The 19,878-nt window shown below is 46.9% G+C and overlaps 1 protein-coding gene across 12 annotated transcripts in view; it reads left to right on the top strand.

The window, feature by feature from the left end:
* kif1b (kinesin family member 1B) overlaps positions 1–19,878 on the top strand; it is a 271,960-nt gene that overhangs the window by 243,511 nt on the left and 8,571 nt on the right. For 11 of the 12 annotated variants that reach the window (XM_078425318.1, XM_078425314.1, XM_078425310.1 and 8 more), the window contains 9 exons: positions 4,585–4,699; positions 7,564–7,697; positions 8,208–8,269; positions 10,724–10,869; positions 12,334–12,573; positions 14,743–14,814; positions 16,506–16,630; positions 17,726–17,875; positions 18,001–18,193. In XM_078425318.1, coding sequence (XP_078281444.1) covers positions 4,585–4,699; positions 7,564–7,697; positions 8,208–8,269; positions 10,724–10,869; positions 12,334–12,573; positions 14,743–14,814; positions 16,506–16,630; positions 17,726–17,875; positions 18,001–18,193 — 1,237 coding nt within the window. The remainder of the gene's footprint in view (positions 1–4,584; positions 4,700–7,563; positions 7,698–8,207; positions 8,270–10,723; positions 10,870–12,333; positions 12,574–14,742; positions 14,815–16,505; positions 16,631–17,725; positions 17,876–18,000; positions 18,194–19,878) is intronic. The other variant, XM_078425312.1, reaches the window with a different exon arrangement.

Here is a 19,878-nt window from a genome sequence, read left to right as displayed (position 1 = left end):
TTCCTTGTTTCTCTATAAGAAGGAGCTAGTTGGTTTGAGGTGGGAACAGAGAAGATGTCTTATTTAAAAAATAATTATATTCAGAATTCCGAAGGGATAGAAGAGCGTTTACAATGTTGGGATGTGGATTTACGTTGGGAATTCCCATTCATTGACAGCTTTATCTCTATTTATTCACAAAATGCTCAGCAGGTCAGGCAGCATCTCAGGAGAGATGGAATGGGTGACGTTTCGGGTCGAGACCCTTCTTCAGACTGATTTATCTCTATATTTCCCTAAGGTGACTGGGAAAAGGAAATGATGTGCAAAGTGCTAGGAAAAAATTGATGTGCAGAAAATGAAAGCAGAGGAACAGGACTGACTGGATCAGTCTCTCTAAAAATTGCAAAGCCATCACAGGCTTGATGGGCAGAATGGATTCCTTGGCTGCAGGGATTGTGTTGCGTTAAGGCCGCTCTTGATTACAGAGCTGTATTTGCAAATCCTATGGTATTTGCAGATCTGCTGCCTATGTTATCAAAACCATGAGATGCTGGAGTAACTCAGCTGGTCAGGCAGCGTCTCTGGAGAAGATGGATAGGCAGATGGTTGGGGCCCCTTCAGATTTCAGGGGGAAGAAAGCTCGAAGGGAGCTTAGTTGAGAGATGCAGTGTGGAAACAGGCCCTTCGGCCCACCAAGACCATGCTGACCAGCGATCACCCGCACACCAGTTCCAGTCCCCCACTAGCGGCAATTTACAATTTACAGAAGCCAATTAACCTGCATATCTTTGGAATGTGGGAGAAAACCAGAGCCCCCCTCACAAAACCCACGTGGTCACAGGGAGAGCATACAAACTACGTACAGACAATACCCGTAGTCAGGGTCGAACCTGGCTCTCTGGCGCTGTAAGGCAGCGACTCTAGCGCTGTGCCACCGTGCTGCCCCAGAGATGGAGGTGGGGCAAAACCTGGCAAGTGATAGGTGGGTACACTCGAGAAGGGTTTGATTGGCAGATGGGTGGAGTAAGTGTCAAAGGCTGGAGGTGGAAAGGAGACAAAAGTGTGTCACCTGAAAAGAGGAGAGGAGGAGTGAAATGTGGATGTAACATAAGGGTCCTGGCTCAAAACATTGCCTGTCCATTCCCACCACAGATGCTGCCTGACCTGCTGTGTTCCTACAGCAGTCTGTGTTTGGCTCATGAAACCATTTAAAGTTTACACTTCATTTAATACATTGTATAAAACAGCCAAGCCATAAACATTCATAAACTGTAGGAAGGAACTGCAGATGCTGTTTTAAACCAGATAGACACAAAAAGATGGAATAACTCAGCGGGTCAGACAGCATCTCTGGAGAAAAGGAATAGGAGTCGTTTCTGGTCGAGACCCTTCTTGAGATTGGGTCTCGACCCGAAACGTCACCTATTATTTTTCTCCAGAGATGCTGTCTGACCCGCTGAGTTACTCCAGCTTTTTGTGTCTAACATATATAAACTAGTTTGAAAGAGATTCACATCAGCTTCATATAGTGCACAAGAAATGATAGTATGTATTCGTAAAAAACTGCAGATGCTGAAACCTTGAGCAAAACACAAACTGCTGGAGGAACTCAACAGATCAGGCAACGTCTGGGGAAGGAATGGACTGATGATGTTTCGGTTCGGGACTTTTCTTCAGATTGACGTGGGGGGGGAGAATGTTGAAAAGGAGAGATGGGGGTGGGATGAAGTCTGGTAGGATGTGTAGGAAAAAAAAAGCATCAGTCTGAAAAAGGGTCTCGACCCGAAACGTCACCCATTCCTTCTCTCCCGAGATGCTGCCTGTCCCGCTGAGTTACTCCAGCATTTTATGTCTACCTGGTAACTGACAGATGGATATAGGTGAGGGGGGGTTGATTAGCAGGTGGGTGAAATGACAAAGGCCAGAGGTGAAAAGGAGACAAAAGGTGTCAGATGAGAAGGGGAGAGCAATAGACAATCGGTGCAGGAGTAGGCCATTCGGCCCTTCGACCCAGCACCACCATTCAATGTGACCATGGCTGATCATTCTCAATCAGTACCCCGTTCCTGCCTGCCTCCCCATACCCCCTGACTCTGCTATCCTTAAGAGCTCTATCTAGCTCTCTCAGTAAAATGTAAAGCTGGTGAGAGGGATATGGGTGAAAAGGGGGAGAAGAAAGTGGGGGAATAAAGGGACTCGGGGATGGGAGATGAGTGTATGAAGGAGAGGAGAGAGGTAGGGTGACTGGGAGGGGTATAGGAAAGAAAGATTGGGTCGGGGTATTTCACGAAGTTGGAACATTTATTGTTTAAAAGCGATTTAGTCACCTTGAAAATAATATTTCCATTAGATTCTTTTTTTAACACAAATGATTGTCATTTGAAAATGGGTGTGTGCAAGCGTTCTGAATATAATAAATTATAGTCCCCCCCTCCCCCACATTTTATTTCTGTAAATCGCCTTCTTTTGTGAAATGTCATTGTTATATTTATACTTTTCATGTCCGTTGGATTGTGAATTCATGAAATGACTCAATCCGTAAGAGTATCACAAAAATGTCCAAAGACAACATTTAGTGCAAATGCGTAAGAAGGAACTGCAGATGCTTGCTTACACCAAAATTAAACACAAAATGCTGGAGTATTTCAGAGCAACAGGCAGCATCCATCTGTGGAGAAAAGGTGGCTGAAGTAGGGTCTCAACCCGAGACGTCACCTTTTCCTTTCCTCCAGTGGTACAAATGATGTCACCTCAGGCGTTTGTTTACCTTTATAAGCAGTTCTCCAGAGGATTCCTCCAGTGATGTCACCTGCAAATAATTTTCCTGGTTACGCAAAGAGTGCAATGATAGGGCAAAGCATTGCCTTCGGGAAAGAGTGATGGAAGTGGATTCGATACTACCTTTCAAAAGCAAATTAGATATCCTCTTGGAAAAGAATTATGGGATTCTGAAGAGGGAGTGGGGAAGTGAAACTAATTTAATGGGTCTTTAGGGTATCGTTGGTCAAGTGATCTTTTGAATTACTTGACCTAACCTTTCATCATCTCTCTGGTAATTTCTGTCTTCATAGTCTTCAAGGCACTTTAAGTGGTCATCAAGGTACAATATATTTACTCTGTCTTCTCTCACTGACTGTCCATCTAGTGCTTCTCTATTTGAGTAATCGGTTGTAGTTGTAATCTATGTTCCAGACCTCCCAACCCTTCCGAATTTGGCGGAAAGTTTCCACTTTCTTATTTCATTTCCGATTTCACCTCCCATTTTTCCGCAAAACACATGCCTCGCCTCTCGCCCTGCCCCTCGCCCCGCCCCGCTGCTCGCCCCGCCCCGCCGCTGTACACGCCCGGAATAGTCGCCAAAGAAAGCCACCACAGAACATAATGATAAGGCCATAGATCCACAATGAAACACACCCTGGTACTTGTTTATAATTGTCACCTTTACTGAGATACAGTGAAAAACTTTGTTTAGAAACATAGAAAATAGGTGCAGGAGGAGGCCATTTGGCCCTTCGAACCAGCACCGCCATTCATTGTGATCATGGTTGATCATCCACAATCAGTAACCCGTGCCTGCCTTCTCCCCCATATCCCTTGATTCCGCTGGCCCCTAGAGCTCTATCTAACTCTCTTTTAAATTCATCCAGTGAATTGGCCTCCACTGCCCTCTGTGGCAGAGAATTCCACAAATTCACAACTCTCTGGGTGAAAAAGTTTTCTCTCATCTTAGTTTTAAACGGCTTCCCCTTTATTCTTAGACTCTGACCCCTGGTTCTGGACTCCCCCCCCCCCCCCCCAACATTGGGAACATTTTCCCTGCGTGCCATTTAGTCAAATCATACCATACGTGAGTACAATCAAAGGTAGACACAAAATGCTGGAGTAACTCAGCGGGACAGGCGACATCTCTGGAGAGAAGGAACGGGTGTCGTTTCGGGTGAGACCCTTCTTCAGATTTAAACCAGCATCTGCAGTTCTTTCCCCCACATGAGTACAAACAAGCTGTACACAAGTACAGGTAATGCAAAGAGAAAAACACCACTGTTTCAGCATTAGAACATTACAGTTACAGAGAGCGTGCAGATTTTAAAAGTGCATGGGTCTTATGAGGTAGGTTGGAAGATTGAAGCTATACCCTTAGTTCATGAGAGGACCGTTTAGTAGTCTGATAACACTGGAGAAAAAGCTGTTCCTAAATCTGGTGGTACGTGCTTATAAGAGTTTGTATCTTTAGTCCGACAGGAGAGGGAGAAGAGGGGATGATTGGGGTGTAAATGTCCTTGATTACGTTGGCTGCACACAGTTGCATTCACAGTACAAATAAATGTATTTAAACCATAAATTGTTTTCATGCAAAGTGTCCATGTTTAAAAAAAAATTAAAAGTGTGCCAAGAGTTTTCAACGACAATTCAAAGATGTGTTTAGGTATCTTCTTGCACCCATGAATACTCTAACTTGTTAAATGACTTTCCCGTTTGTAACTTAATTCGTATTTTGTGTAGAATAAATTCATACCCAGTGCTCTAACTGTAAGTTTCTGTGTGACGTATTTCTTCACGAACAAAACTCATTTTTCCTATCATTATCTTTGTTCCCCTCAGAAGTTTTTATCGGTTCGAGGCTGTTTGGGATAGCTCCTTGCACAATTCCCTCCTTCTGAACCGAGTGACTCCATGTGGGGAACGAATCTACATGACTCTTTCAGCATACCTGGAGGTTGGTCTGCCCAGCTGCTTCTAAACTCTTCACTCGTTGCTGCTTCAATTCAGACTTGTTTAACATCTGTGTAAACGCAGGAAAGGTCCAGGGATAAGGAATAGTTGAACACAAATCAAGGGCGATCAGATAAAATCCACTGCCAATGTATCACTCCAAAGATACACACAGTAACTCAGCGGGTCAGACAGCATCTCTGGAGAACAGGATTAGTTAATGTTATGGGTCACCACCCTTCTTCAGACTGAGAGTCAGGGAAAAGTGAATCGAGAGATATAGGTGTGTAGGACAATAACTGCAGATGCTGGTACAAACCGAAGGTGACACAAAATATTGGAGTAACTCAGCGGGTCAGGCAGCGTCTCAGGAGGGAAGGAATGGGTGACGTTTTGGGTCGAGACCCTTCAGACTGATGGAAGAAGGGTCTCGACCCGAAACGTCACCCATTCCTTCTCTCCTGAGATGCTGCCTGACCCGCTGAGTTACTCCAGCATTTTGTGATACCTGCGAGGGATATAGATAGTGATACAGAGAGATATAGCACAGATAATTGAAAGATATGCAAATAAGTAACGATGATAAAGGAAACAGGCCATTGGTACCTGTGGGCTAGGTGAAAAAGAGTTACAGACAATGAAACTCATCAAGGCGACAATGACTAGGGTGGGGTAGGGACGAGAGAGTGGGGATGCAAGAGTTACTTGAAGTTAGAGGAATCTATTCATACCACTGGGTTGTAAGCTGCCCAAGCGAAATATGAGGTGCTGTTCCTCCAATTTGCGTTTGACCTCACTGACAATGGAGGAGGCCCAGGACAGAAAGGTCAATGTGGGAATGGGATGGGGAATTAAAGTGTTTGGCAACCAGGTGATCAGGTAGGTCCAGGCAGACTGAGCAAAGGTGTTCAGCGACACGATTGCCCAGTCTACGTTTGGTCTCACCAATGTATAGGAGTCCACACCTGGTACAAAGGATACAGTATGTTTAACTCCAATGGGCACAGGAAAATTGAGTGTTAAATGATATTTGAGTTGTTTAGTTTATTGTCTCGTGTACCGAGGTACAGTGAAAAGCTTTTTTTGCGTGCTAACCAGTCAGCGGAAAGACAATACATGTTTACAATTGAGCCATCCACAGTGTACAGATACATGATAACGGGAATAACGATTCGTGCAAGGTAAAGCCAGTAAAGTCAGATCAAAGATAATCCAAGGGTCACCAATGAGGTGGATAGTAGTTCAGGACGGCTCTCCAGTTGCGGTAGGATGGTTCAGATTTGTAACAAAAGTGACAATATTGGTATTGGCTTCCCTGAACCTCCTCCAACCTCATCTATTGTAAACATCTCCTCCCCTTTCTGCTTTCCGCAGAGACCGTTCCCTCCGTAACTCCCTGGTCCACTCGTCCCTTCCCACCCAAACCACCCCCTCCCCAGGCACTTTCCCCTGCAACCGCAGGAGATGCAACACCTGTCCCTTTACCTCCCCCCTCGACTCCATCCAAGGACCCAAACAATCTTTCCAGGTGAGGCAGAGGTTCACCTGCACCTCCTCCAACCTCATCTATTGTATCCGCTGTTCCAGATGTCAACTTCTCTACATCGGCGAGACCATATGCAGGCTCGGCGATCGTTTCGCTCAACACCTTCGCTCAGTCCGCCTTAACCAACCTGATCTCCCGGTGGCTGAGCACTTCAACTCCCCCTCCCACTCCTAGTCTGACCTTTCTGTCATGGGCCTCCTCCATTGTCATAGTGAGGCCCACCGCAAATTGGAGGAATAGCACCTCATATTTCGCTTGGGCAGCTTGCAGCCCAGCGGTATGAACATTGACTTCTCCAACTTTAGATAGTTCCTCTGTCCCTCTCTTCCCCTCTCCCTTCCTTCCCAGTTCTCCCACTGTCTTCCAGTCTCCAACTACATCCTTTCTTTGTCCCGCCCCCTCCCCTGACATCAGTCTGAAGAAGGGTCTCGACCCGAAACGTCACCCATTCCTTCTCTCCTGAGATGCTGCCTGACCCGCTGAGTTACTCCAGCTTTTTGTGAACCCTCAGATTGGTTTATTATTTGTTTAGTATGGCCACCCGCACCGTATCTCTTACCCCTAGTTCAACGGCTTACGCGAAATGCATGTTGTTATTAGTCTGGGATTATGTTGGTGCTTACCTCCGGTTGCCTTTGTGTGGAGGTTGGAGATGGAGGTTAGGCTTGATCCTCCCCATTTACAAGCAGACCATCTCTGTTTCAATGCAGACACATATTACCAGGTTATATTTAATTACAGTAGGTCTATGTTATCAGAAGGGATTCAAAATGTTGAGATTATAGGAAGAGGAGTTCTTCCTCAGTCACTCAGACTAAATGCACAACATGAATGATGGTTGTGTCAAGAGTGTGTATGTAAAGACAATGGAACATTGAGGTTCTTACAACAGCTGAACAGGGCTGTGAGTGCAATACACAAAATATAATTTTGAAAAATTCAGTCGTTAATAACAGTGATAACTAGCGCAAAAACCAAACTCCTCAGGGCAACCAAAGACGGTCCTTAGACGTTCATGTTGCTGAGGTTTGTGTTGTGAAGTGTCAAAGAGCTTGATGGTTGTTTGGACGAAGCTCTCCTTGAGACTGGTGGTCAGAGGTTTCAGGCTCCAAGAACCTTCCTGATGGTCGGAGCGAAATGAAACCATGTCTAGGGTTGGGTGGATAGGTGATGATATTGTTCCCTCTGTTCCACTTTTGGCATTGAGTGCTATTGACTTGATTGGAACAAAGTTTTGGAGTCACTTGTATCAGACTTTGAGCTGCTGGTATTTTGGCTGCGCTCCTGATTGTAATGATTTTCTCCACCCTTTCAACTTGCAGCTGGACCATTGTATTCAGCCAGCGATCATCACCAAAGATATCTGCATGGTCTTCTACTCCCGGGATGCCAAGATCTCGCCTCCACGATCCCTGCGTAACCTGTTTGGCAGTGGCTACGCAAAGACACCCGACTGGTAGGCTCAAAATCACAATGGGGTTTAAAAGTGCTGTCGTTAGTAAATTGGAATGGGGGAAATGGTATTGATCGCTTTCGTATGGAGTTTAGAGATACAGCGCAGAAACAGGCTCTTCGGCCTAGCGAGCCCACGCCATCCAGCGATCCCCATTACGCTGGTACACACTAGGAACAATTTGCAATTTTACCAAGGCCAAACGCACAGGTCTTTGGAGTGTGGGGGGAGACTGGAGCACCAGTGGAAATCCCATGGGGTTACGCGGAGAATGTACAAACTGTGTACAGACGGCACCTGTAGTCAGGATCGAACCCGAATCTATGGCGCAGCGTGGCAACAACTCTACCACTAGGCCGCTTTACTTGAGAATTTTACACATATGTAAATGGACACTGAGCTATGTTTGATAAAATGAATTGTGGTTGCAAATGTAAAATGCTGTAGATTGTGCGGGCAGATAGTAAGGATGCAAACAAAACTAACAAGCTGTTTTTCTTTGTTTTATTTCAGTAACCGAATAAGTGGGATTTATGAGCTTAGTCTATGTAAAATGTCGGACACAGGCAGCCCTGGTAAGTGCATGATTTCTCATCTTAGTTATTGCAGATTACTGCTCTGTGGTATTAACCTGCACACAGTTTTGGTTGGAGCCGCCACATGATCAAAACTGCTTGGGTTTACTGAAGACAGACACAAAATGCTGGACCGGGCAGCATCTGGAGAAAAGGAGTAGGTGACGTTTCAAGCCGGAACTCTTCTTCAGACTGAAAGCTAGAAGTGGTGAGGTGAGGGGTGGGGGGGTGGAGGGCGGGGGGGGGGGGGGGGGGTGGTGGGAGGTGGTGGGAGACGGAGGCAAGAAAAGGCCAGAACAAATCGGGGCCGGATTTCTCTGGGCCTTTCCCGCCTCCGGTTTCCCCTCATCTTTCTAAAGGAAGAAGGGTTCCCACCCGAAACGTCACCTATACCTTTTCTCTACGGATGCTGCCTGACCTGCTGAGTTACTCTAGCATTTTGTGTGGATCTTCAATATAAACCAGCATCTGCAGTTCCTTCCTGCACATGCTTGGGTTTACAGGTGTCTTTCCTCAAGGCGAAGGAACCTCAGGCACAGCCAGCATTTTTAGCACTTTGCTAGTTGCCATGAAGGTGAGTCGTGGAGCCACACACCACCAAAATGCTCATCTGCTCTAGCCCCATTTGTCTGCACTGGACCCACATCCCACCAACCCTCAGTCATCACCTCAAACTATTAAAGTCCATGTTATGTCCTCGATTCAACTAAAATCTCCCCCTCAACTCTCCAAGCCCTCTTGTAGACTGACCCGACTTTATTCTCCAAACCTTCCCATCAAGATTCCGTCACCCACCTGCATGCCAAGGGCGATCTCATCCCGTCTGTGGGATGTGGGATGAAGCCCACGCGGTCGCAGGAAGAATGTGCGGACAGCGCGCGGCAGGGGAGCAGGGGGAGGGAGTTTAGTTTCTGGTCATGTGTACCGAGGTACAGTGAAAAGGTGTTTGGCGCCAACCAGTCAGCGGAAAGACGATGGGTGATTACAATCGAGCCATCCACAGTGTACGGATACGTGACAAAGGGAATAACGTGAATAACATTTAGCGCAAGACAAAGTCTGATCAAAGATAGCCCGAGGGAAGGTAGAAGTTCAGAACTGCTCTCTTGTAGTTGGCAGGATGGTTCAGTTGCCTGATAACAATGTGTGGACTGCGCAGGTGGAGAGAGAACGTGCAGACTGCACTCAGACAGCACCAGGAGTCAGGCCTGAACCCAGCTCACTGTACATTGAAGGATGTACAGGAAAATAACTGCAGATGCTGGTACAAATTGAAGGTGTCACAAAATGCTGGAGTAACTCAGAGGGTCAGGCGGCGTCTCTGGAGAGAAGGAATGGGTGATGTTTCGGGTCAAGACCCTTCTTCAGAAAGGTCTCGACCCAAAAGGTCACCCATTCCTTCTCTCCAGAGATGCTGCCTGAGCCGCTGAGTTACTCCAGCATTTTGTGGTACATTGAAGGATGGCATCTGCCAGCCGTGTCACCTTGCCTCTGCACGTAACACATCATTAAGTTGAGTCATAGAGCTGTACAGCATGGAAACAGGCCCATCAGCCCACATTAACGGGGAGCAGGGTACTGATCGAGAATGATCAGCCATGATCACATTGAATGGTGGTGCTGGCTCGAAGGGCCGAATGGCCTCCTCCTGCAGCTGTTGTCTATTGTCTATTATCCATGCTGACCAAGTTCATGGGCAAGTTCCATTTGCCTGCATTTGGCTCGTGTTCCTCTAAACACTTCCCATTCATATTGCTATCTAAATGTCTTTTAAAAGTCATAATTGTATCCGCTCGTATAGCTTCCTATGGCAGCTCATTCCAGACACGGACTACCCTCTGAGTGGAAAGGTTGCCCTTCAGGTCCCTCTTTAATCTCACCCCTCTTGCCTCAAGCCAATGTCCTCTAGTTTTAGAGTCCTCTATCCTTAGGAGAGAAAAAAATTGAGCGTTCACTTTATCCATGTTCCTCATGTCCTTGTTAATAAGGACGCACATCAGTCTCCTACGCTCCGAAGGAAAATGTCCCAGCCTATCCAACCTCTCCCTAAAGCTCAAGCCTACAACCCCAGATAACATCCTGGTGAATGTCTTCTGCACCCTTTCCAATGTAATGACATCCTGTAGCTGTGCCAACAGAACTGCGCACGGTCTCATCAGTGACTTGTACAGCTGCATCATGACCTCCCAACCTTTGTGCTCAATATCATTCTCATTGAAGGCAGGCATGTCAAACGCCTTCTTCACCGCCCTGTCCACTTGATTTGCTGCTTTCAGGAACCATGCACCCCACTCTCAAATGCAAAGCAACTCGGGGCATTTATGGTTTAATGTGGGAAAAATGTTTTAATTTATGAGGCAGTGGTGTGTGCCTGAAAACTCTTCTCAAAGCGACGGGTGCGGGTGTTCGTGTAGACTGGACCACTGGGTGGAGTAATGCTCTGATATGTTCCAGGGATGCAAAGAAGGCGAAGAAAAATTTTAGATACCTCAGTTGCCTATGTGAGAGGAGAGGAGAATCTGGCGGGATGGAGGCCCCGTGGAGACAGTCTCATCCTGGAGCACCAGTGGGAGCTGGAGAAACTGGACCTCCTGCATGAGGTAACGTCCAAACTGCCTGAGCCCAGGCCTGGGGATGTGGGGTGGTGTGGCTTCCAGAGCTGGCGATCTGAGAGATCTGACCTCCTGTACTGGGGATCTAGTGAGGTCTGATCCCCAGGTCTAGGGATCTGGGGAGGTCTGTGGCCCCTATTGGGGGTAGCTATAGGTTTATTATAGTCATGCATACCGAGTTTTAGGCTTATTATTATTGTCACATGTACTGAGATGCAGTGTAAAGCTTTGTTTTGTATGCTATCCAATCCGATCAGATATACCACACATAAATCCAGGCAAGTCAAACTCGAGAACAAAGATACTAGAGGAACAAGATAGACCACGCGACCCTAAAAACCGTAGTATATCACGGCGCCATTTTAGTAGGCAGAAACTTGCAGAAACTTGCAGAAACATTTTAAAAGAAAAACAACAAAAATATCTTAATTGATAGATGAGATATATTCTGCATTTTAATGGTATCATCACACACACTGTTCCCCCAAAACACTGATTACACTGCGAGAGGCATAACGAACGGCGGGTTTTGCTTACTAAAATGGCTCCTTTGCGTACTACACTTCAGTATAGGCGATTTCAACGGAGTGGTTCATCTTGTTCCTCTAGTATCTTTGGTGCAGAATATAGTTCTCGGCATTGAAGCGCACCATTTCCATAGACAAAGTCTAATGTCCGCAATGGGGTAGAGGTGAATTGGACAGTACCCGAGGTTATGGAAGTACCATTCAGAAGCCGAATAACAGAGGGGAGGAAGCTGTTCCTGAGTCTGGTGGTGCGCGCTTTCAAGCTTCTGTACCTCCTGCCGGTCGGGAGCGGGGAGAAGAAGGAATGACCGGGGTGAGACACGTCTTTGATAATGTTGGCCGCTTTTCAAAGGTCGTGTCAAGTGTAGATGGAGTCAATGCTGGAAAGTCAGATCAGTGTGATGTGGAACTCTGGGCAAGAGGACCGGGACCTAAGTAATCCTAGGGACCTGTAGAGTTCTGTCAGCACAGGGGAAAATTACAGTAGTTCACTTGTTCAATATCAGTGTTTGGTCAAGTTGAATCAAAGGGGTAATTTACAGTTGTCATTTAACCCACCAACCCAGCCTTGGGAAGTGGGAGAACACCAGTGCATTGGGGGGAAGCCAACAGGTCACAGAGAGGACGTGCAAACTCCACACACGCTGCCCCAAAGGTCAGGATTAGTGCACCACCCACTGCACTATCGCGCTATTCTTCAGGCTGAACGGCACTGTAAAATTGGAATAATTTGGAAAAAGGGGTACGCTGAAAATATGCAAATTACCTGCAGTGTCTTTCAGGAGAGAATTCTGGATGGGTTTTAAGCATTTTGCATTGGTCTTTAATCGGTCCCATCAGCCAGATAAAGACTCCATTGCCCCACTTGCTCCTGATTCCCAGTTCTGTGCTGTGCAGATTTTTATCTCTGGTCCAATTTGCCCAGGTTGAGCGGACACGCCATCTGCTGCTGCTGAGGGAGACGCTGGGTGAAACGCCTCCCAAGTCTCTCTGCGACTCCATCTCTCCGAGTATGAGCAGCGGCACGCTCAGCAACTCCACCAGCATCTCCTCCCAGATATCCACCACCACCTTCGAGAGTGCGGTCACCCCCAGCGAGAGCAGTGGGTACGACTCTGCGGACATCCAGAGTCTGGTGGACCGCGAGAAGGAGCTGGCGACCAAGGTACGGTACCGTGATGACCTCCCCCCTTGTGGAGTCCGTCAAGAGAAAGAACGATACGAGTTCCAAACAATTGTTGCCTTCATTGTTCCCATAATAAACGGGATGGTTGACACAAAGTGCTGGAGTAACTCGGAGGGTCAGGCAGCATCTGGAAGGATGGATTGGTGACGTTTCAGGTCGGGACACTCGTTCAGACTGATTGCAGGGGCTACAACCCTTCAGACTGATTTGAAAAAGGCTACAATCCTTCTTCAGGCCAATTGTAGCCCCCTACAAACAGTCTGAAGAAGGGTCCCATCTCCAGGGATGCTGCCTGGCCCGCTGAGTTACGCATGCACTTTGTGTCTATTTTTGGTATAAACGAGCATCTGCAGTTCATTTTTATTACAGATAATGACCAGATAATATGATTTAAGGTAGACACAAAATGCTGGAGTAACTCAGCGGGTCAGGCAGCATCTCGGGAGAGAAGGAATGGGTGACGTTTCGGGTCAAGACCCTCCATCAGTCTAAAGAAGGGTCTCGACCCGAAACGTCACCCATTCCTTCTCTCCCGAGATGCTGCCTGACCCTCTGAGTTACTCCAGCATTTTCTGTCTACCTTCGATTTTAAACCAGCATCTGCAGTTTTTTTCCTACAGATAATATGATTAGATGATGTTGAGCGAGGGATAAAAATTGGTCCAGACAAAAGGGTTAGATCCCCTTTGCTCTTCTTGGAGGTGATGTAATGGAGACCGTTACCTGTTGCTGAGAAGACAGACATTTACTGCTCTTATGAAACATAGCACATGACAATAGACAATAGGTGCAGGAGTAGGCCATTCGCCCTTTGAACCAGCACCGCCATTCAATGTGATCATGGCTGATCATTCTCAATCAGTACCCCGTTCCTGCCTTCTCCCCATACCCCCTGACTCCGCTATCCTTAAGAGCTCTATCTAGCTCTCTCTTGAATGCATTCAGAGGAATAGACAATTTCAGAGAAATAGACGATAGACATGGAACGGTTTGGCACAGGAACAGGCCCTTTGGCCCACAATGTCTGTGCTGAATATGATGCCTAGCCCAACTCTTACCTGCCTGCACGTTATCCATATCCCTCCCTATCCAAAAACCTCTCTTAAGCGCCACTATTGTATCTGCCTCTACCATCACCTCTGGCAGCTTATTCCTGACACTCACTGCCCTCTGTGTAAAATAACACTTGCCCTGCGCATCTCCTTTAAAGTTACCCCTCTCATCTTATCCCTGGCATTGCTGTACTATTTGAGCCTTGCACTGGGGCACCAGCCTCGACATTTGTGCTCAACCCTCTGCTCTGGGATTTGAACCCATAACCATATGCCCATTCCTTCTCTCCCGAGATGCTGCCTGACCTGCTGAGTTACTCCAGCATTTTGTGAATAAATCGATTTGTACCAGCATCTGCAGTTATTTTCTTATACCATATGACCAGAGCTGTCTGCCATGCCACTGTGGCGTAGGTGATACTCTAAAAGTAGATACAATAACAACATTCCGAAAGAGGTTGAGGAGTTAGCAGCTGCATTTTGCGGCAGTGCTTTATAAAAGCAATATGCAACTTGTGTTAGTTTGTGTGTTTGATCCACATATACATTTGTTCGGAAAGCAAAAGCATTTCTCTGCTCCGATAGCCCAGAATATCGGTTGTAGGCCTGATTGCACTTTAGATTTTTAGATTTTAGATTTAGAGATACAGCGTGGAAACAGGCCCTTCGGCCCACCGGGTCCGCGCCGCCCAGCGATCCCCGCTCATTAACACTATCCTACACACACTAGGGACAATTTTTTACATTTACCCAGTCAATTAACCTACATACCTGTACGTCTTTGGAGTGTGGGAGGAAACCGAAGATCTTGGAGAAAACCCACGCAGGTCACGGGGAGAACATACAAACTCCGTACAGACGGCGCCCGTAGTCAGGATCGAACCTGAGTCTCCGGCGCTGCATTCGCTGTAAGGCAGCAACTCCACCGCTGCGCCACCGTGCCGCCAACTTTAGCTTCCTCTCGGTTTGCAAATAGCAAAAAAATATTTATTGATGCTCTGATTCTGTAGCCAAGTATTCTGTGTTTACCAGTAGCGTTGACCTGTTTTATACCTGGTTGGCCTGTTGTTGATGTGCAACAATCTCTCTGTTTCAGTGCCTGCGACTTCTAACACATACCTTTAACAAGGAACTGAACCAAGTCTGCAGCAGCTTCAGTGACAGTAAGGTAAGCACCAGCTCACCTTGTGGAAGCAAGGAACTGCAGATGCTGGTTTGCACAAAAGGACATAAAGTGCTGGCATAACCCAGTAGGTTAGACACATGTTCTCCAGAGATGTGGTGGCAAAGTGGCGCAGCGGTAGAGTTGCTGCCTCACAGCACCAGAGACCCGGGTTCAATCCTGACTACAGGTGCTGTCTGTACGGAGTTTGTACGTTCTCCCCGTGACCTGCTGGGTTTTCTTTGGGAGCTCCGGTTTCCTCCCACACTCCAAAGACGTACACGTTTGTAGGTTAATTGGCTTGGTAAAATTGCAAATTGTCCCCAGTGCGTGCAGGATAGTGTTGGTGTGCGGGATGTGACGAAGTCAACCCTTTAATAAGACTCGAGGAACTATAAGATTAGCCATCAGCAGTGAGCTTTACTTGCACAAAGGGAGAGGTGTCTCAGACAAAGGCCGTATCACGACTCTAAAGTTAAGTCGGTACAGCAGGACATTTAGATACCATAAAAGATAACAAGTGAGGAAGTACAGATGTGAGGTAGATTGTTATGTTCATAACAGGAATTGTGTTTACTCTTACATTGTACAAAAGTCGCAACTTCTCGGCTCTGAATGCAACAAGGTACAAAGGTAACATCAATGAAAGTGTTAATGGCAAGTATGGGAGAACCGTGGTATAGTGGAACTGACTGTTAATATGTTAATGGAAGACACTAGCTGGCAACTTGAACTAATGCATTCATAAACACCTCCAACAGTTTTTGGGACTTCCACAGATGACCGCTGGTTGGCGTGGACTCGGTGGGCCGAAGGGCCTATTTCCGCGCTGTATCTCTACACTAAATTAAAATAAGGTGCTCCATCCCCACATCCCTCAATTCTCCCAATGTCCTTTGTTTTTGATCAGTCACGAGGCTTGAGTGACGTACCTGTAACTAGTTTTTGTTTCCTACCAATGTCTATGATGTCAACTTCTTTACATCGGCGAAACCAAGCGCAGGCTCGGCGATCGCTTCGCTCAACACCTTCGCTCAACACCTTCGCTCAGTCCGCCTTAACCAATCTGATCTCCCGGTGGCTGAGCACTTCAACTTCCCCTCCCATTCCCAGTCTGACCTTTCTGTCATGGGCCTCCTCCAGTGCCATAGTGAGGCCCACCGGAAATTGGAGGAACAGCACCTCATATTTCGCCTGGGCAGCTTGCAGCCCAGCAGTATGACCATTGACTTCTCCAACTTTAGATAGTTCCTCTGTCCCTCTCTTCCCCTCCCCCTTCCCAGATCTCCCACTGTCTTCTTGTCTCCACCTATATCCTTCCTTTGTCCCGCCCCCCTGACATCAGTCTGAAGAAGGGTCTCGACCCAAAACGTCACCCATTCCTTCTCTCCTGAGATGCTGCCTGACCTGCTGAGTTACTCCAGCATTTTGTGAATAAATAACTTCGATTTGTACCAGCATCTGCAGTTATTTTCTTACAATGTCTGAACGGTTGGGTCGAGATAAATCCTCAGGCTTGAGTTTGGCTCGGATTGTCCACGGCAGGTTGGGTTTTAATCTTATAGTGAGCAGGCCTCTGGCGAACATGGACAGGTGACGTTTTGGGTCGGGACCTGCTTCAGAGTATGTTTGACATTTTTAGCTGTGTCGGGGTTGGGCAACAGAAGGAGGTTGCTGACTTTTGCCGTGTGTTTCAGCTGTCGGATGTGAACTCGCCCATCGGCCGCGATGCATCTGTCTCCAGCTTCAGTAGCAGCACACTGACCCCTTCCTCCACCTGTCCATCACTCGCTGACTCCAGGTGTAACTCGGTCGACCAGAAGTAAGTTCAAAACACAGTGCTACTGCTTCCTCACGCAAATAAAGTTTGGTGATGTTACTTGCATTTGTAGAAAGAAAGTTTCCTCACTGACCTTCAGCTGAGTGTATCTGCAGCCGTGAATTCAACCTCCTTTTCCAGTGTTAACGATAGAAGGTAGTGGTGGCTGTGTTTTAACTTCCCACTTCCAAACTTTATTAATGTTATTTTCATTTTCGGTATGTGTGCATTGTCAGCATTGATTGACCTTCCTTTTGAGAAGGTGATGGTAGCCTTGTCTTTAAATTCTGTGGTGAAGCCTCTCACCCAGAGCTAACAGGGACCCGCAGTGGCAATGAAGGACTGATGTCCACATTAAGACGGTGTGAGATTTGGTTTGGTTTATTATTATTTTGTCCTGCACCCTAATAAAGAGCACATTTTTCATTTTACTTGCCATCTGAATAAAAACAGGGTGCTGTATGTAGTGTTATACCGACAGAGAAAGTACAATTTGTTTAAAGTGCAAAGACCACAACTGGGTAGGTTGGGAGATTGGGAATACATCCTTAGCTCATGAGAGCCAAGAGGACCATTCAAGAGCTGTTCTTGAATCTGATGGGATGTGCATTGAAGCTTTTGGATAATCTGCGCCACAGGAGAGGGGAGAAGAGTGAGTTGGGGGGATGTGTGGGTGTGTGTGTGTGTGTGTCATTATGTTGACATAAGAAAGTGCAGATGATGGAATCTTGAACAAAACTCAAGTGCTGGAGGAACTCGGTGAACTCAGTGGGTTTTCTCCGGGTGCTCCGGTTTCCTCCAACACTACAAAGATGTACTGGTTTGTAGGTTAATTGGCTTTGGTAAAGATTGTAAACTGTCCCTAGAGTGTGTGGGATAGTGCTAGTGTGCGGGGATCACTGGTCGGCGCGGACTGGGTGGGCCGAAGGGCCTGTTTCCGCGCTGTATCTCTAAACTAAGCCACCAAAGCAGACAATCAGTGAACTAATAAATATAAACACAATCGGTGAACTAATAAATATAAACGTTCCGTCAGTGGCAGTGCCTTGTCGGTGTTTCCAGCCTGCTGTCTAAGATGAATGCGTGTTCACATTCCAGGACTCCTGAAACCAACTCTCGATCATCCAGTCCCTGCATGGAGTATGATGGCTTCCCTATGGTTACGCGAGTGGAAACCTCGTACCTGGCCAGAGCTGGGAAGAATGAATTCCTCAACCTTCTTCCTGACATTGAAGAGATCAGAACTGGGTAACACAGCCTCTTGCTAATCCCAAATTTATCAGCTTCGATCTGTTCCGAGATTCGATCATAATTTCTTGAAGTTAAGCCGCCACTGATTTGTATTTCTTCTCCCCCCCCCCCCCCCGCTTTAGCCCTGTGGTGTCAAAGAAGGGGTACCTGCACTTCATGGAGCCACAGTCCAATTCTTGGGTGAAACACTACGTTGCTATCCGGCGTCCTTATGTGTTCATATACAACAGCGACAAGGACCCCGTGGAGCGAGGAATTCTCAACCTGTCCACCGCTCAGGTGGAGTACAGTGAAGATCAGCAGGCAATGCTGAAGGTCAGTCACACACTCGTACCGCACAGGAACACGCCCTGCGGCCCAACACATCCACGCCAATTAAGATGTCCCGTCTAAACTAGACCAATATACCCGCATTTGGCTCCTATCCTTTTCCTGCCCAAATGTCTTTTAACCTGTTCACTGCCTAGTTTTTTCTTCACTATTGGCCATGCCCCGAGTAAACTCAGGCATTGAACAGGTTAAATGTTGTTATTATGTCCACTTTGATTACTTCCTTTGCAAGCTTGTTCTATCTTCTCACCAGCCACTGTGTGCAAAAATCTACCCCTCAGGTTCATATTAAATCTCTTCCCACTCGCCTTAATCCCATGCCTTCTAGTTCTTGATTCCCTTATCATGGGAAAATAACGGTGCATTTACCTCATCTATTCTCTTAGTGATTTTATATTGGTCTTAAGATCGCCCGTGAGCCTCCTACACTCTCAGGCATAAAGTCCCAGCTTGCCCAATCTCTCCCCGCAGCTCAGGCCCTGAAGTCTTGGCAAAATCCTCGTCAATCATTTGTGGCGTTGCTTATCAGTGCACGTTCCCTTGTGGACAGTGGCTGGAAGAGCCGTTACCTCTCAGTGCCAAGGACCCAGGCTCGATCCTGACCTCGGAGGCTATCTATGTGGAGTTTGCACCCTCTCCCTGTGACCGTCTGGGTTTCTTTCCGGGTGCTCCAGTTTCCTTCCACATCTCAATGACGTGTGGGTTCGTAGGTTCATTAACCCTCTGCGAATTGCCCCTCGTGTGAAGGGAATGGGGGGTGAAAAAGCGGGATAACATAGAACTAGCGTGAACGGGGGATCGATGGTCGTGGGGGACTTGGTGCGCGGAAGGTCCAGTTCCCATGCTGGATCTTTCAATTAATGCAATCAATCAAAACAATGAAAAGTCATTTAGACGTAATGGCGCAGAATGTTCTATAGAAAGTCATCTCTCTCTCTCCGAGATTGTGCAGCATTGTGTTTTGCGAGAGGGTGGAAATGCCGAACTTGGGCACAACACTGGAACTGTGCATTGCAGTTGGAGTCCGAGGATTAATCTTCTAGTTTCCCTGCAGTTACAAAGGGTGGTTTGCCCAAGGGAAGATCAGGCACAGATTACATAGAAACATAGAAAATAGGTGCAGGAGTAGGCCATTTGGCACTTCGAGCCAGCACCGCCAGCATTCAAGAGAGAGCTGGATAGAGCTCTTAAGGATAGCGGAGTCAGGGGGTCAGCCATGATCACATTGAATGGCAGTGCTGGTTTGAAGGGCCGAATGGCCTACTCCTGCACCTATTGTCTATTGTCATGTGATCGTGGCTGATCATCCACAATCAGTAACCTGTGCCGGCCTTCTCCCCATATCCCTTGATTCCACTGGCCCCTAGAGCTCTATCTAACTTCCAGCAACTCCCTTCATTTCAAGGCAGAGGAATGGATACAGGGGAGAGAAGCACGTTTTGGGTGAATCACATTTTCTTGGCTTAAATGCTCTAATTCAATTCTGTTTCATTCATTTTGCTCTTTCTAATCTATTTGTTTTTAATAGCGAGTTCACTTTTTAAAAGGTGTCGAATATTTGTGAATGTGCACGCATTTTAACGGCACCTTCAGTCTGCAAATGTGGCTTCACTGTCAAAACATTCTCAGTGAATGAGAAGACTTGCAGCTTGCAGATGATTTCCAGTTGA

The sequence above is a fragment of the Rhinoraja longicauda genome, chromosome 30, assembly GCF_053455715.1.
Source record: "Rhinoraja longicauda isolate Sanriku21f chromosome 30, sRhiLon1.1, whole genome shotgun sequence".
NCBI classification, from domain to species: Eukaryota; Metazoa; Chordata; class Chondrichthyes; order Rajiformes; family Arhynchobatidae; genus Rhinoraja; species Rhinoraja longicauda.
Note: the sequence above shows the minus strand (reverse complement) of the source record. Positions and strands in the feature narration are given on the sequence as shown.